Genomic DNA, 12383 nt, shown 5'->3' on the forward strand with positions numbered 1-12383 from the left:
AAGGGACATGAGGTTAATGGTCATCAGTGGGTTCTGAAAAATGTATATCATGGGATAACCGTTACTCTAAAACAACTGAAGCGTGTTCTGTGAGGCTGCTGATCGGGGTTGTCTCTCTGTTTTCTAGTCTTGGGTGAAACTAGACATCCCAAAGCATCAAGCTCTGATGTTTTCGTATGAAGGGATGGCTAGAGGGTCCCATTTCTACTTCCAACAAGAGCAGACTTCATCCTTTCATGAATCTTGGCTTATGAGCTTTAAAAAGCTAAAATGGTTCCACAGTAAAATGGAAAGAAATCTCAGCAAAGTAGTCTCAGTGACTCCCTAAATCTTGCATCTGGCAAAATTTATAGTCACAGAGACACTGAAGCTATCTGAAATTTCTTTCCTTAAATGAATCCTTGCAACTTTAAAAATGTGAGTTGCCACAACAAGTTCCATGCCTCTGGCAACCACAATTTTGATGATGTGTTCCATTTTCTTCTTTTAACTCATCGTCACTGGGAAGCAGACTTTGAACTAACCACGCTCTCCCAATCAAATCTGCTTACTTCCTCCCTGCTCCCCACTTCATGTCCACTTGACCAATCAGGATGTAGACACTGAATACTCTGAGGCTGGCCACACCCCTACAGAGACTGATTATTACTATGAGGAGACAGTCCCACTGCCAGAGGGTGAGGTGATTGGACAAGAAGAGAACTCTGTACAGGTAAAAAGAAAATGACACACTGATCAGTGACACACATCAAGACATGAAATAGTCAAAGAAGACCAACAGAAAACTTTTTTAAATAACGTGTAAATTAAATACCATCTACAGATATAATAATTTGCATATTAAAATACAGCAGAAGATAATAATCACCTCTGACAAAAACATGAATAGTCGCCTTCATTCAAGAGGCTTCCATCACCAAAGGGAAGAGATGATGCTATACCTGTGTGGTGGTGAGCCCAGTCTTCGTAGTTTAACCAAGTAGTTAGAGCTCTGTGTCTCCCCTCGCACTTTTCTAACCACATATCACTGTTTTGTTGGCACCGATGCCACATGACAAGACATAACAGAAAACCTTTTTCAAAAGAGAATGCACCACATTCATCTGCTTGTGTCATCAAACATTTTTGTGTGGTTCCCCTTTTCCCTAACAGCAAGATTCCTGTTTTGTTCTCATCTCAAGATCCTTCGTTGATCAGGTTGTCATCTTGACATAAGAACAAAGATCTTGTGAAAAAGGGATCCACATAAGAATATTTAATGTGCATTTTTAACTGCAGCAACAAAGGGGGATGAATATAATGCATTCTGTTTGACAGAATAATCTGACTGAACTCGAGAATACACTAGTTGCTGAGGCTTTCTTCACAGCCCTAAACTGACAGAATTTGAGAATTACTTTCTCACAGTTCTGATCTGTTTCTCACAGTTCATTTGTTTTGACAATAATCCATACTGTCTTCTTCACCATTACATCTACATTTGCTAACTTTGATGACTGTGTTTTGTTTTACGATTTTGATCATCAGAATGTTTATTGCTTCTGTTCTGGAGAGAAATTTTCAGTTTGGTAAGATGTATTTTAGGAAAAAATGCAAACAGTATCGATAATTTGTTATGATACTGCTTAAGAGATATTATTCATTATTATATGAGATAACAGTACAGTATATACCACTGGATTCATTTGTTTTTAAAACATCCATGGTAAGTAAAAAAAAGAAAATAACATAGTATTTGCTTTGCATAGCAGCGAACATAGCAGCAGGATGTTTTCACAGTGTTTCATATCAGTTCTGTGTGTTCATGGACTGTACAAGCATGACCTTGACATTAAAAATGTCCCTCTTTTCACCCAAACCTTTTAATGTTAGATAATATACCTGGACAAATTCGGAGAACTCAGTTGACCATCACACACAAGCTGATAATGATGCTTTGGTGAAAACATACAATTATAATCTAAGCCATAGATGATTAACATCAGATTTAGGGTTGCAGGATAAACCTGATTATCCATAATTTACCTTTAAAAGAATCAAGTCTGCCAGATGTCTTTTTGTTGTCTGTCCATGTATCACTGTTTATTTACGAAAAGGTAAGACTTATTGCTTTCCATATGCTTCCCTCTTTTACTCCCCAACTGATTCATTCTATATTTCTCTTTCACTAACATTTCCCCATCCTGCACATCTCTCCGTCCTTCTCTGACTGTTCTTTCCTCCTCTTGCATCTGTATTTTCCTTTGCTTGAATCATTCTCTCGTGCCCCTCTGTCTGTCCCGTTACGGCTCTGATAAACCCAAACGCAGCCCCAGGTGGACCCGGCGTTGGGGGGACAGGAGGTAGATGCCACCAAGGCAGGCGGCGTGGGCGAGGAGGTCTTCACTGAGGAGTATGTGACTGGGGACCTGGGCCTTAAGGAATACGACTATTCCTACAGGGACTACAATGACCCATTACCGGAGACTGGAGAAGTCGATGCCAACATGGGCCCCGCCCTGTCCGCTGTGACAGACGAGGGAGGCGTAAGTAGTTTTGCTTCAGAGGCAAAAAACAAAAAACAAAAAAACAAAGCCAGAGATACAGAATCACTTTCAACCAACTCTGAATTCTAGTCTTTGTTGAATTGTATTCAAAGTCCTCTCAAATGACTTCATTGAGTTTGCCTTGTGCCAAATGCCGTTGTGCGTATTTGTGTGTGTGTTTGTGTTTTTTTTAATGCTCAGACCAATCGATCTTAGCCAGGATGAACTATATTAACACGTAGTAGAAAACTCTCCTTTAAACTGGCACACAGATGGGATGTACCCATAACTGCCTTTCCTGTAGCACTCAAGTGTGGACTTAGATAAAAGTTATTAATTCATTTAGAAAGCTCAGCAGGACCAGCTATAACTTTGACAGTAGTTAGTTATTTAGATCTGACTTCCTAAATGAATCTTCAGTCCACCCCGACTCATTTTATCTGTTTTAGTTTCCCACCCACAGTGTGATGCCCACCATTATATCTATGAATGTAATTTTGTTCCAGGCAAACTCAATCAGTCACAGAGAATCATTTGAATGCATTTCAAGGCCTAGTCTCTCCATCAGTGGTTGAAATGGGTTTTATTTTATACATTGTATAGTGAGCAACTCAGGACCCCAGGAAGTAGCGCTATCATTGTGGTAGAAGCTACTGGGGATGCTAATAAACCCAAGCAGTAACTGAGATGCCACATACTCTGCATAAATGGAATTTGGAAGTGCAACAGTAATAAACTGCTGCATCCTTTCTCTTGAATGCCATTTATCTCAGTGTATGGCTTCATTTAGTGGTGCTAAGCCCAGATGATTAAAAAACAGCCTTCAAGTAATGGACCAGCACTTTGGAGAAGCACTGAATCAATGGTACTGTAATGTGGTGAACTAATGTGAATGTCTCTGCAGCGTATGCAGTCAACAAAGCTGACGTATGCTGTCAGTTGGTGTGTTTCTGTTTCTTTCTTTGGGTTTGTGTGTGAGTGCCTCTGTACTGACTGTGCTGTGTTGTTGGCTACATGTGTGTTTTCCTCAGGCCGCCGTTAGAGGCCACAAAGGAGAGAAAGGAGAACCTGCCGTCCTGGAGCCTGTGAGTTATTAACTGTCTTCAAGCAGCTTTTCCTGAACAGGTGTATTCAGACTGGATGAGTCTGTGACAGAAAGAAAACAAAAAATCATAGTCATTTTTTCCAGAAGCTTCAGGCACCAGTGACCTTCCAGTTTTGCTTTTGTAACTTCCAGGCTTTTGCTTATCATTCATGTGCTATATTCACAGTAGTTAATGATAAGATTGTGATATAAGTGGAACACATAATTATTACTTTGTGAAATGCTACTATGGCAGAAGAATCATACCTGTTTTATAATAAAATTCAAGTGGGTAGGAAAGAAGGAAGACAATAAATGAACAATTTTTCCAGGAGGTAGGGACACTGCTTAAACTTTTTGTCCATGTCTTTCTCTACTCTGCTCCTTATCACTGTGTACATGAAAATGTGGCTGAAAGAACTGCATTTATAAGTAGCATTTGCAAACAGCACTTATTTATGGTTGAATCTGTAAGCAACAGGTGTAACACAGCATCAAATTATCTGTAAATGCAACAAGATCCACCTATAAGCAGACATTACTAATAATAGTACACTTTAAGGTTGAAACCAGATAGATCTTCCATCAGTACCTGTTCAGCAGCAGAAGAAGAACAGGAGAGAATAAATGATCTGAACCATCAGTTAGTCCAAAAGTGTGCACAGTAACTTCAGTGCTTTTTGTGGCTTATATATGCTTTTCAATAAAGAGATAAGTTTTAGTGTTATTATTCTATGTATTGAAAAGTAAGTAAGTAAATGTCTTTATTATTGTAGGGTTGATGAAGACTCTCTGAGCCTTAATGTTTTATGTGAACATTAAACTATATACATGTTTTTTTTCCTCTTCACATTTCTTCATTTGTAAGATTAATATTCCATGTTGTTGTATGATTGTTAGCTACACTGTCGTGGTCAGACCTGGCATTAATGTTGGTGAATCCCTACTAGAAGATGGTGGCAAATCAAAGTTTCTTTGTAAACCAGCTAAGAAACTGAGTATGTTTCCATCTTATATCTAGACCGATTTTTCATTAAGTGCATATTTCCCTCCTAAAATGTTGTCTTTGTTACCCCATGTGCAGCTCTTGAAAGGGGTACATCTTCCAATAGCCAAACACGTTTTTCAGTTAAAAGAAGTCGTACTGGTTAAACTTTATCACAAACAAGCAGATGTTACCACTCAAAATCAGTTGAGTCTGATTAATACAGCAATGATTACTGTAATGTACAGGCTTCTGTGTCTCTTTTATCATGTTTCTGGCTTCACAAATAACATTTTGGACTTATTTTGACTTTTGCAGGGTATGCTGATTGAAGGCCCTCCAGGACCTGAGGGACCTGCTGTAAGTCATTGAAGATTATTCTGGATTTCCCATTTAATGCTGAAATCAACCTGCCCTTTACACTGAAGAAAACTTTACCTCTGCCTGTCCTCCTCTGTCAGGGTCCTACTGGACCTCCTGGCTCTTCTGGACCTCCTGGCTCTGTTGGTGACCCTGGAGAGAGGGTGAGTGCTTTCTCTTTATCTGAAGAAGTGCAGGTTTGTAGAGACACTGAATCCATGCATTGCTGATTCTGAGACACGGCTGATCATTGCAGATGCAGATAAGTACATGTGATTTACAAAATGTTTTGAGAGCTCACATCTCCCTCTCTCCATCCTGCAGGGGCCTCCTGGTAAAGCTGGTCTGCCTGGAGCTGATGGAGTCCCTGGACCTCCTGGAACCTCAGTCATGCTGCCTGTAAGTCACCTTTAACTTCTGTTCCTTCATCAGAAATGGGCGCTCTCCAGGTGTTCTCCAACATGAACAAATGGTTTGTGGATACCTTTAAGACATAACATTAGGATTAATGCCGTATTGTCTGTACATGCAGCTGCTGCAGTTGCTTGGTGATAAGTGTTTTTAAATATCTATATATTGTTCTGACACTTAGTCTGAATGCTGTTTCCTTTTCCTTTTGCAGTTCCGTTTTGGGCAGAGTGGAGGAGATAAGGGTCCTGTTGTTTCTGCACAGGAAGCTCAGGCAGCAGCCATCTTGTCTCAGGCCAGGGTCAGTTTTCACTTCTCACAATTCCACTTTGCAGTTATTTTTTGCAAATTATCATGTCAGTGGATTCTTGACACATTGTAGTTGCTCAACATTGTTACTGTCTTTGAAGGTTTGTGTCCCTAGATGTATCATAAAATGTATGTACATACGATTTGGTGGATAATGATACACTTATTTACTGTGAATATTACATATTTTCTTCAATTAAAACAGCTGTTTTGAAATTGACAAATATGCCCAGCTAGCTTACCTACACAACTAATATTATGGTGCAAAATACATAGAATAAAATATGTATACAACCTGTTAAAATATTTATTTTTATGTAGGTATTAATGTCAGCAATTACCTTCAGTGCATAATAAACTGCATTAAAAGTACTAATAAGCAGCATAAGCAAATTTATCAATTCATTACTGAGTGACAGTGACAGTTAATAACACAAAATCAGCAGAGAAAAACTCTGGGCTGCAAGTCCATAACTTCATAGCAACATCAACAATCACCTGAGGTTCTCATCCAGGAATATTTAAAAGAAGCATGAAAGGAGATTTTCCTTTCTCCCTGCATTACCATTCTGAGCAGCTCTGCATCTCTATGATTGCTGATTTTGAGGTGTTGTTGTCTCCAGATGGCTCTGAAAGGACCTCCTGGACCGATGGGATTCACTGGACGCCCTGGACCCCTGGTATGTTCATGTCATTTGAACCTTTACCTGTTCATGCCATGAATGTTTATCTGATAATATGTAGTTTTTGTTTCCTTTGACTCTACATGACATAGTCTTTTAGAGGAATGAAATGTTTGACAGTTTCTGCGATGATGTTTGTGTCTGTTTCAGGGAAGTCCAGGAAGTCCTGGTTTGAAAGGAGAAGGTGGAGACCCCGGTCCTCAGGTAAAACACTGGCTGTAACCACACTTCTCAGCCATCATTTAACCAGATTGTATGTAAAATATTGCAATGTGCTGACTTTTACTGCACTGTATTATGCTTTAATTAGATTCTCTTAGCTTAGATGTGTGAGATCGCATTAATCACAGGCATCTAATCTATTTGTCAGGGGCCCAGAGGAACCCAGGGTTTGATGGGACCTCCAGGCAAAGCAGGAAGAAGAGTGAGTATGAACAGATGAAGCTGCTGTTTGACTCTGTTTTTTGCCATCCAAAAAATGACATGTATAATGAAGTAACTATTGTTTCTCAGATTGAATCAGGGTGTGCTACTAGTTAAATACATTACATCGCACAGACTTGTTATATTTTAACTGATAACAAATCTGCCATGAGAAGGTCTTGGCACCTCCAGAAGTTCAAGATTGATTTTTGTGAATTTAGACCTCCTCTTACAGTCTTGTTTAAATGATCTATATCTAAGGATGCCCAGTCAAAACTGAAGATGTATGTTTTACAAGTGCTAAACTTACATGTTCTTCCTAACAGGGTCGTGCTGGAGCTGATGGTGCCAGGGGAATGCCAGGAGAGACTGGAATTAAGGTGCCCTCTCTAGAATGTCACTATGTAATGGACATCATCAAAAGCAATGCTCTCCACTCTTAGGTTGTAGTCCTCCCAATATGAAGAATGAAATATTGATATTGTGTCCTTACCAATCACAAAGCATTAAATATGTTGCCTTAAATTGAAGCATATCATCCCCTCCCAAAGTCTAGAATTTAATCACACACTTTTTGTAGGATCCTAAAACCACTGCTGCATACAAATCAAAAATCCAAAGTCACCATTAAGACATCAGTTCACTTGTGATACCTTCTAAATTACAGTAGTAATATATTATGTGTGTGTCTCTCTCAGGGCGACCGTGGTTTTGATGGTCTTCCTGGTTTACCTGGTGACAAAGGGCACAGGGTGAGTCAAATAGCTGTGATATTAAGGAGATAGATTGTCCTTAATTATTTATGACACATGACTCCTACTACTTAAATGTTTGCTGCTGTGCTTGCTCACTCCTCCACTCTTTCATCTTATCAGGGTGACACAGGATCAATGGGACCACCTGGACCCCAAGGAGAGGACGGAGAGCGGGTACGTAGATATGAGAAAAGAATCTGAAATTCTGTTTCTTTGCATCGCCCCGTATCTGTTCATCTGCATCTTTTCATCCTTAACAAGTTGTTTCTGTGTGTTTGTAGGGAGACGACGGAGATGTTGGACCCAGGGGTCTCCCAGGTGAACCAGTGAGTGTTTCCATGACAACCCAGCTGATGTTATATCTCTTTTTGTTTTCTATTTATATGCCATTTGTGTGTTCGCTGTCTCTGTTATAAATAGCTTCCTAAAATACACCTTTGTCCATCCATCTCATACCTTATATTATTGCCTCTGCACCTGTTGCTTGATAGCCGTCATACCTGTGATAGTTTAGGGGATCTTCACTGTAATTACGCTACTGTTCAAAAGTTTGGGGTCACCTAGACAATTTCATGTTTTCCATGAAAACTCACACTTTTATCCATGTGCTAACATAACTGCACAAGGGTTTTCTAATCATCAATGAGCCTTTCATCACCATTAGCTAACACAATGTAGCATTAGAACACAGGAGTGATGGTTGATGGAAATGTTCCTCTGTACCTCTATGGAGATATTCCATTAAAAATCAGCTGTTTCCTGCTAGAATAGTCATTTACCACATTAACAATGTCTAGACTGTATTTCTGATTAATGTTATCTTCACTGGAAAAAAAACGCTTTTCTTTCAAAAATAAGGACATTTCAAAGTGATCCCAAACATTTGTACGTATTGTATGTGTAACACAGTGATAAACAACAATTACCAATACATAAGACTATTAAGTTGTAATTGAATTCAAGAAACTTAAGAAAGGCAGTTCACCTGTTGGTACCTTTTTTAAGAGTTGGTGCTGCAAATATTTATTTTTTCACATTACATACCAGTGAGTTCTCTCTCTTTATACATTTTTTACATACAGCTCTATTTCCATTAGGATATTTCCACTATAGTGCATATTTTTACTGCCTGATCTCAGCTTTCATGTGTTTCTGTCTGTCTCTTATGTGTCCTTGTGTGTGTGTTTCTAGGGACCTCGTGGTTTGCTCGGACCTAAAGGTCCTCCTGGAATCTCTGGACCTCCTGTGAGTAAAAACAATGTGAAACCACACTGTGCTGCTATGATTTTAGCAGTATTGTTTTATCCGTCTCTGACCACCAAACACCCACGGCACCTCTTAAAACAACACCCTGTAGTCGCATATAAAAACGGGGATATCCAATCATCTAAAAATGAACATGTAGTGTTACCACAATCTCCTTACCAGGACACTCAGCAGAAACCAGCGTTCAGGTAGCCAAGTCCCAACTATCCATTTGACACCAGCTTTATATTTATATGTGCTCGAGCTATTTTGCTGAAGCTTGGCTTGTAAAAGAGCACTCCGCTGATGTAGCATTGCACTTTGACATCATTATCCGATTCACAATAGGCAAAAATGATGCAGCAGAACCAAGGATGTTGTCTTTTTATGCCAAACATTCTTTTTTTTTGCATGTGAAAACCAGACGCCTGCTGACTGTTCACATTTTGTTAGGGGATTGTGTGTTGTGTTGATGTCAGTTTGTGTAGCTTTAAGCTGCTAACTTCACACAGAGGTCTGATAATGTCACTTTTTTTCTCTCCACTCCCCCACATTTATTAATTTTCAAACATGACGACTTTGGAACCAAACTAATGCTTCCCTTAAGGGATGTTACTCATTTACAAGAGATTTTGTGCGATTCTTGGTCGTTTATGTGTAAAACTTCCCATTTAAGCAGCAGTGTGTAAGTGCCTGCTGATTCCCACAAATGTAAATACACTAATGACATCTACATCTATAATTTGTTGTAAGTGACACTGAGCAAGACATTAGCAGAGACAGTTGTAGTTCCCACTGCCAAAAGTATTATGGATAGATACTGACTGTGTGCCTGTTATTAATATATGAAACTGTGTTTGAGGTGTTTATAACTTTTGTCTGTTCTTCTCTTCTCAGGGTGTACGAGGAAATGATGGACCCCATGGTCCCAAAGGAAACTTGGTCAGTAACACTTGTAATCTGAATACTTTTACTTTTTAATCTACAGATAATTGAGAACAATTTAAATCAGAACTCATAACTTTTCTTATGGATCATTCTAGATAGATTCTCTCTTCTTCGTCACTTTGCCATGTTGTTTTCTTTGAATGAGTCACCACTTTATCTTGTTGTGTTTCCGTCTTTCAGGGTCCTCAAGGTGAACCAGGACCTCCAGGTCAGCAGGGAACCCCAGGAACTCAGGTGAGACTGAGAACAGCTGGCCAGAGTCACATGCCTGTGAAATTAATCTCTTTCACTAAGTAACTTTATGCAAAAGACCATGAACATGCACACAGAGATAATAGGAAACTGTAATGTTGAGACTGTACTTATGCCACACATTAAGCAAATGTCCCGTGTTGTTTTTATTTTTATTTTCAGGGAATGCCAGGACCTCAGGGAGCCATCGGACCTCCTGGAGAGAAAGTAAGGGAACAGAAATTTACAGTACAATATCGTTTATGTTATTTACATAATGTGATGAATGATTTTACAAAAGTGATAGTGATGTGTATTTTATTTATATACTCTTTGTCAAGTAAGACATATATTTCATTGTTTATACTCTAAAAATGAATGTTCCAGAAAGTCAAACTTAACCAATCTTAAAAGACTTTTTGAAAATATTTTTTTCAGTTTACGTTGACAAATACATGTAAATAAATGTTTACAAGTCATCAAATAACTCACAGAGATGGAACATATGATATTTTTATTGAAAGGGTCTGAACATTATGAGCAGATGCACCTTCATCAAAGATTTCCCTATTAGATGTAACATAGCATGCCATGTACAGCATATCTATAAATTACAATTTAATATATAAATACTGTTTGCTGATTTTTATTGGTGTCCGTCACTCCTGCAGACCTTAAAACATCTGAAGATTAATGTCACTCCCATACCTGTCAGTTAAATATGAAGCTACAGCCGGATTAGCTTCACACTCTGAAACAAACTTCTCCCAGCACCTGTTGCATTAAACAATCGTAAAAAAGTGCCTGTGGTTTCAGCAGTCATTGCCTTTATAGAATGTACAATTGTTTTATGTGTCTGATCTCTGATCAGTGCACTCAGGTTTTAGTTGTGAAAGTCATCCATGTGTCGCACTTGTCAGCTAGAAAGTTCGCAAAAGAGGTACAATATCACCATCTTCTCATGTGGACTAAAAATTACAGAGACCTTCATCCAGCTCAGGAAAAGCAAAACAATACAGTCAGACTTGTTATCTGCTTAACTGATGTGACCTAAATTCTAGATCTAGATTTTATGCAGATATGAGGAGTGTTGAACTGAAGAGAATCCGTTTTTCTTCTCCAGGGTCCCACTGGAAAACCAGGTCTGCCAGGAATGCCTGGAGCTGATGGCCCTCCTGTATGTTTGTCTTTTTCTTTTTTGTATTATTACAACTGAACTAAGTTGGATCCACCAACACTGGATATGTTTCCTAAGACTTGAGCTCTCTGTCCTTCCTTGTCAGGGTCACCCAGGAAAAGAGGGGCCTACTGGCACCAAAGGAAACCAGGTGGGTGTTAATTGTACCAAACTTAGTGATTATTACTCAAAGCAGAGTAAATGTGTTACATCTGAAACAGTTTTAGTCAAATGTGAACTTACATACATTTTTTTAGTGCAGTTACTTTAAGTGTGTATTTGTGGCTGCAGCTTTTCATTTAAAAATACACATATTTTCTTCAAGGTACATATTGGGCTCTAAACTCATCCTTTCTTTGACCATATCTAGGGTCCCAATGGTCCTCAGGGAGCTATTGGCTATCCTGGCCCTCGTGGCATCAAGGTGAACACATTTAATTTCTTATTTAGTTAACAGCAATATTTTTCCAATATTTTGATAAATCGAACCCACTTCATATCCCAGAGCCTTTCATTGTATTAATTATGTGATAATATGATTGCAGGGAGCTCAAGGAATCCGTGGATTGAAGGGCCACAAGGGAGAGAAGGTCAGTGATTATTACAGTTCAATGCTTTAAAATATACTGACAGCTGTATAATGATGGCAGATCAATATGCATAGTTTAAGTCAATGCACATTAACAACATGTTAAATGAACAGGACACATTCAGGTGTTTGTGTAAAAGAATTTGAGTTTAAATTTTGTTCTTTGTTTTTGTTTGTTTTTGTGTTTAGGGAGAAGATGGTTTCCCCGGAATTAAAGGAGATTTTGGTGCCAAGGGAGAGCGGGTAAGATGGAATAATGGAATAACTGGTTGGTTGGTTGGTTGGTTGGTTGGTTGGTTGGTTGGTCGGTCGGTTGGTTGGCTGGCTGGCTGACTGACTGGTTGGCTGGCTGGTTGGTTGGTTGGTTGGTTGGTTGGTTGGATCATTCATTCTTATAATAATGAATGGATTCATGACAGATTGTATTGATTGATGCATTTATCTTATTCCCCAACATATTGATAAGTTTTCTGTATTTTCGGAGTTGTTAGTCATCATACATATCTTATAGATTTATTCTGAACAGTTTTGTTTTGCTTCTTGCTGGCAGGGTGAGGTTGGAGTACCAGGACCCAGAGGAGAAGATGGTCCAGAGGGGCCAAAGGGTCGCATTGGATCCCCTGGTGAGATTGGACCACTTGGACTTAGTGGAGAGAAGGTA

The 12383-nt window shown here is 39.1% G+C and overlaps 1 protein-coding gene across 9 annotated transcripts in view; it reads left to right on the forward strand.

Annotated features, from left to right (window-relative positions):
- Positions 1-12383, forward strand: part of col11a2 (collagen, type XI, alpha 2) — a 49171-nt gene that overhangs the window by 22418 nt on the left and 14370 nt on the right. For 5 of the 9 annotated variants that reach the window (XM_035940735.2, XM_055017814.1, XM_035940734.2 and 2 more), the window contains 24 exons: positions 593-712; positions 2310-2525; positions 3557-3610; positions 4913-4954; positions 5056-5118; positions 5279-5353; positions 5577-5663; positions 6295-6351; positions 6505-6558; positions 6725-6778; positions 7104-7157; positions 7476-7529; positions 7653-7706; positions 7814-7858; positions 8724-8777; positions 9675-9719; positions 9906-9959; positions 10140-10184; positions 11080-11133; positions 11240-11284; positions 11504-11557; positions 11679-11723; positions 11912-11965; positions 12273-12380. In XM_035940735.2, the coding sequence (XP_035796628.2) occupies positions 593-712; positions 2310-2525; positions 3557-3610; positions 4913-4954; positions 5056-5118; positions 5279-5353; positions 5577-5663; positions 6295-6351; positions 6505-6558; positions 6725-6778; positions 7104-7157; positions 7476-7529; positions 7653-7706; positions 7814-7858; positions 8724-8777; positions 9675-9719; positions 9906-9959; positions 10140-10184; positions 11080-11133; positions 11240-11284; positions 11504-11557; positions 11679-11723; positions 11912-11965; positions 12273-12380 (1587 nt within the window). The remainder of the gene's footprint in view (positions 1-592; positions 713-2309; positions 2526-3556; positions 3611-4912; positions 4955-5055; positions 5119-5278; positions 5354-5576; positions 5664-6294; positions 6352-6504; positions 6559-6724; positions 6779-7103; positions 7158-7475; positions 7530-7652; positions 7707-7813; positions 7859-8723; positions 8778-9674; positions 9720-9905; positions 9960-10139; positions 10185-11079; positions 11134-11239; positions 11285-11503; positions 11558-11678; positions 11724-11911; positions 11966-12272; positions 12381-12383) is intronic. The other 4 variants (XM_035940737.2, XM_035940742.2, XM_035940739.2 and 1 more) reach the window with 2 other exon arrangements.

The sequence above is a fragment of the Amphiprion ocellaris genome, chromosome 15 (genome assembly GCF_022539595.1).
Source record: "Amphiprion ocellaris isolate individual 3 ecotype Okinawa chromosome 15, ASM2253959v1, whole genome shotgun sequence".
Classification (NCBI taxonomy): domain Eukaryota; kingdom Metazoa; phylum Chordata; class Actinopteri; family Pomacentridae; genus Amphiprion; species Amphiprion ocellaris.